The 4,979-nt window shown below is 33.3% G+C and overlaps 1 protein-coding gene across 1 annotated transcript; it reads right to left on the reverse strand.

Annotated features, from left to right (window-relative positions):
- Positions 1 to 1,846: 1,846 nt before the first annotated feature.
- LOC124993110 (olfactory receptor 183-like) lies at positions 1,847 to 2,821 on the reverse strand. The gene has a single exon (XM_047564704.1). The coding sequence runs from the start codon at positions 2,774 to 2,776 to the stop codon at positions 1,847 to 1,849; it is 930 nt and encodes a 309-aa protein (XP_047420660.1). The 5' UTR covers positions 2,777 to 2,821.
- Between the last annotated feature and the right edge of the window lie 2,158 nt (positions 2,822 to 4,979).

Below are 4,979 nucleotides of genomic sequence, written 5' to 3' on the forward strand. Positions count from 1 at the left end.
TGAAAAATTTTGGAGCCTAAATAAATATTATCCACGGATGATTCTGCTTAAGAAGAATAAATAAACTGCTATGTGTTTCAAGTGTGTAAATAATCTTATCCTCTTTTCAATTATTTGAAAATACATCATGAAAATTTCTCATGGCAAATAGTCCTTGAGGAAGGCGTATCATCACCATTGTAAATTAGAAATGGGAGCTGTGGAGGAGGAGCTCTGTGCTGACAGTCCTGTAGGAACAACGCATTACTTCAGAGAGAAGTGTGCGCAGAAAGTTTTCAGTAACTCATTTCAGCTATAATACAGGTTTCATTTGGAGAACCTGTGCAGGAAGACATTGCAGAAGTAAACCAAAGTTATAGTGACAAGAAACCTAAATAGCGCTAGTTACCATAAACAAAACTAGGATAAGGAGTAAATTTATGTGTATTTGTACTTATATATGCATATCTACATGCCTATCATATAATCTGTACATACTCATGAAGAAACTCATGCAGATCTAAGTACCGATAACATACATGCATATAATCTGGTAGCAATGACAATCCACTAAAAGTTATTAAAGAGGGATATGATTTAATCTGAGACTCGTGTATAAGAATCATCTGGCAGCAATGTTGGGGAGGGAAGAGAGAAACAGCAGGATGAAAGAGATGAGTAGCTAGAGTTTGTGGAAACACAGGTGAGGATTTTTAAGGAAGAGGGACTCAGTGGTATGAACAGAAATATGCAAGGAATTTCAATATGGGGAGGTAAATGACAAGGATAAACCTATAAATGAATCACCTCATATTTAAATAATATGCAGAGTGAGGACAGACAACATCCAAGGACTTTTTCTTTCCCAGTCACACACTGGGCACTATTGGTGACGTATAACTTTACTGTTACTTGCACTTTTGCAAAATGCATTTAAAGTTCCTTAATGTGAATAACACATTTCAATAATCTTTAAATGCTATTATTTTTCTTTTATTCCTCTTTTGACTTTTTTTTCTTTAGGAAGTTTGAAAACTTTTCCCTTCTATTCTGTCACTTTTTTTTTCCTATGGCCACCCATACTTAATTATTTAAATTACAAACTATCTGTATTGCTAAGGCTCTTTAGATTGTCCAAAAGAAACAAACACAGTTGTAAAGGCACTTGGAAAGCAAGAAAGATAAAAAGAGGCAACCCACCTCTTCTTTATACTCAAAGAAGCACATTGAGATAAGAACATTATTTTACTGTTTATCACTACACTCACTACTTTAATTTCTTTCTGATTATATTCCAATATTTGTTTATTTCTCTGTGTGATTTGTGAGTTCATTTGCTCCAAGAAATCTAAGTCATTAGTTCTCAAAAATAAGGAAGCCCTTTCCATGATTGGTAGATTTCCTGGGATTTTTCTTCTGCTCACTCAAACACAAACCTGCAGTGTCTATAGAGTAAATGTGGTGTGGGTGCCTATCTATGCAGCCCTATTATCTGTAAAGAATCATACTAGGGTTCTTTTGAGAGGACCTATACTATATTAATATAATTGTAAATATAAGTATATGAATCTAAATAAATAATAATAATATAAGTATCAATATATTATAAAAGAACATAAAACTAAGATCTTTTCACTTTTTTTTTTGCTTTAGTTACTCTAGTATGAATACTTCATTGATATATATTGCTTGTTTTTGAATGATATATACAAACGTTTAAGATGTTAATAATGTCCCCAAAATTAACTCATTAGTATTTTGGAAAAATAATAATTGTAAAACTATTCAATGCTATTGAAAACATCTATAATTTGACTCCAAAATTTGGTGACTTTTAATAAAAGGAGAATAAATATTAATAAAACATCTAAGTATTTCTTTTCAGCATTTTTTTCAGTGAATCTATGACCTGCTTATTTCTCAGACTATATATCATGGGGTTTAACACAGGAATTATGACAGTATAAAATAGAGAAAAAATCATATCTTGATCATCTGCTTGTGAAGATGCAGGATGCACATACATGAAGAGAAGGGGGACATAGTATAAAGTCACAGAAAAGAGATGGGCTCCACAGGTGGAGAAGGCTTTTCTCATGCCCTTTTCAGACTTCTTTCTCAAAATTGTAAAGAGAACTAGTGAATAAGAAACAAGAATAGTCACAATGCTGAATACTTGTATTGAACCAGAGAAAATAAAAATTATTAGATAATTAAGAGAAGGATCAGTACAAGAAATCTTTAACAATGGTATAACATCACAGTAAAAGTGATGTACTATGTTGGAATTACAAAAGGTTAATCTGAATAAAAAGCTTTCATGAATTATAGCATGAAGTAATCCACCTACAAATGATAAAACCAGAAGCCGGGTGCATAGTCTATTGGTCATAATCACAGGATACAGTAAAGGTTGACATATGGCTACATAGCGATCATAAGCCATCGCTGCCAGGAGAAAACATTCTGTGGTTACGCTAATTGCAAAGGAAAAAAATTGTATCATGCATTCGGCGAGAGATATCATCTTGCTCTTGCCTAAGAAATTGATCAGCATCTTTGGGGTCACTGTGGATGACAACCAAGCATCCACAAATGCTAAATTCCCAAGGAAAAAGTACATAGGGATGTGAAGCTGAAGGTCATTCCCGATAAGAGAAATCAGACCGAAGTTTCCCACAAGGGTCATCAGGTATATTGCCAAGAACAGCAGGAAGAGGGGGAGTTTCCACTGCGGTTGTTGTGTAAGTCCTGTGAGAACAAACTCCGTCAGCAATGTTGCATTGTCCTTTTCCATGTCCTCACTGAATGATGCCTGAAATGAAATGAAGTGAATGTACAAAGATACATGGGAAAAAGAGAATTTGAATTGCAAAAGCAACCCATGGCAACAATATCATCTTTCCAGCAAATTCATCCTACATCTGCCACAATGGCATAATCAGTGGAAGTTTTGGGTCTATGGTACCAAAAGTAGCATATTATTATCTTCGCTGCTAACTGGATGCTTTGCATTTGTCTGTCCTTGTTCAGCTTATTCCTCCAACTTCTCTAGCATTTCTAGCTTTGAGCCAATTTTGATTTAGTTAAAAATTATTTCTTATCACAAACTTAGAGCCCCAAATAGAAGAGATAAAAAGAGACCAGAAAGAAAAGAACACTGATCAGAGTGATCCCAAAGGAATGGTGAAAATGGAAAGTGAAGTTTGTGGACATAAACAGAGAAAAAAAAAAAGGAAAGTGAAGAATGGTGTTAAATACAATAATGGATAATCTAACGGGACAAGAATTAACAGAGCTAATTGAGAGCAGAAATTAAGAAAGTTTCAGTAGGTTTAGACAGAGCAGTTTCTGTTAGGTGATAGTTCAGAGAATTATTGAAAGTGCATGGGAAACAAGCATCACAATGGTGAAGAGAATGTCAGAGTGCACCCTCAGCTATGTGGAGAACAGATGGTGTTTTCATGTGGCATGTCATCGAATATAAGATTTATTTACTATATAGCATTTCAATAAAGTTTTCAAATGAGAGGAGCACAGAAGAAGTAAAGCAGAGGAGAATTACAACAAGTGGAAAAACAATTTGGGTGGGTGAAAAGAAAACAAGAAGGAGGAAGAAAAAGAAAATAACAGGGACGCACGTGGATGAGCATAGAGTGAGAGATAAAGAGAAAGGTTCAGATATTTGGATACAGATATTTGTCTTAAGCCTGAATTATTCATTAATAGTTGTCAACCAAGGGAAACTTATCCTTTCTTTCTATTCAAAATTCAATTTTTTCCTTTAAGGAATTTGAGTACAAAGGAGAGAGAAATGACTTAAAATTTTACTTTAAAATTGTTTTTCTATTTTTTGCTAGTATTACCAAATTTAAAAGTTGCTTTATACTGAAGTATAAGCATAATGAGAGTTATAATTTTAAAAATTAATATTTTATCATATATACTGATAATATGCCCAGAGAGTAGGTTTTAGGTACTCCCACCACCAATAGCAACAAAAAAAGTAGTTCTATGACTTGATGGGATGTCCATTGGCTTGACTATAGCAATCACTTCCCTAAATACATGTATATAAAAATGTCATGTGGTAAACTATACACAAAAAACCTTTTTAAGTTTCCTTATCTTTGTTAGTATAGAAACGTAAATGAACTTCCTTTAGAAATCCTGCTTGTTTAACTTGAGAGCATTTTCCTCACCAAACAGCCCTTTTAGCAGAATAACATGTAGCCAACTAATGGAATTTGAGAAAATCAATATAAATAAACAGTGGTGATGATGATGTGTACTTTTATTTGGAGTGGGATATCCTCCATGCAATTCCTAATCATTAGATGACTGAAAATAATCACGTTCAATTTGTTTGTGAGTACTTCATAAATCATAAATGCTGTAAAGAACAGTGCAAGAACATTTTTATGCTTTTCCTATGATATACATAAAAATTATCCAAAATATACTTCAGAAGGTGTGACTGTAGAAAACTAATATTTGTGTGACATCTTTAAATTTTAATCAGAAAGCCAAAGGAAGAATGTTTTCTCTGATATGTGGAAGTTAACCCACCATAAGGAGGGGAAGATGAGAAGAAGAATAGAAGTTCAGTAGACTAGGTAAAGGGGATTGAAGGGAAGAAAGGAGGGTAGGAAAAGGACAGACAGTGGAATGAATTTGACATAATTTTCCCATGTATATATATGAAAATAACACAGTGACTCCCATTATCATGTATATCCATAAGAATGGGATCCTAAATGGAATAAGATATATTCCATGCTTGTACAATTAAATCAAAATGGATTCTGCTATTGTGTATAACCAAAAAGAACCAATAAACAAAAAAATTAACCAGAATGTATGGCTCACTAAGCACAATGGGTCTTCTTATCACAATCATCAGAAATATTTCTCATGTAAAAATAAGTGCAAATTAAATATTTGAGCCTATTTTAAATTGTTTAACATCCTAGATCACCAAATAAAGTTATTATAGTTAG

The sequence above is a fragment of the Sciurus carolinensis genome, chromosome 9 (assembly GCF_902686445.1).
Source record: "Sciurus carolinensis chromosome 9, mSciCar1.2, whole genome shotgun sequence".
Classification (NCBI taxonomy): Eukaryota; Metazoa; Chordata; class Mammalia; order Rodentia; family Sciuridae; genus Sciurus; species Sciurus carolinensis.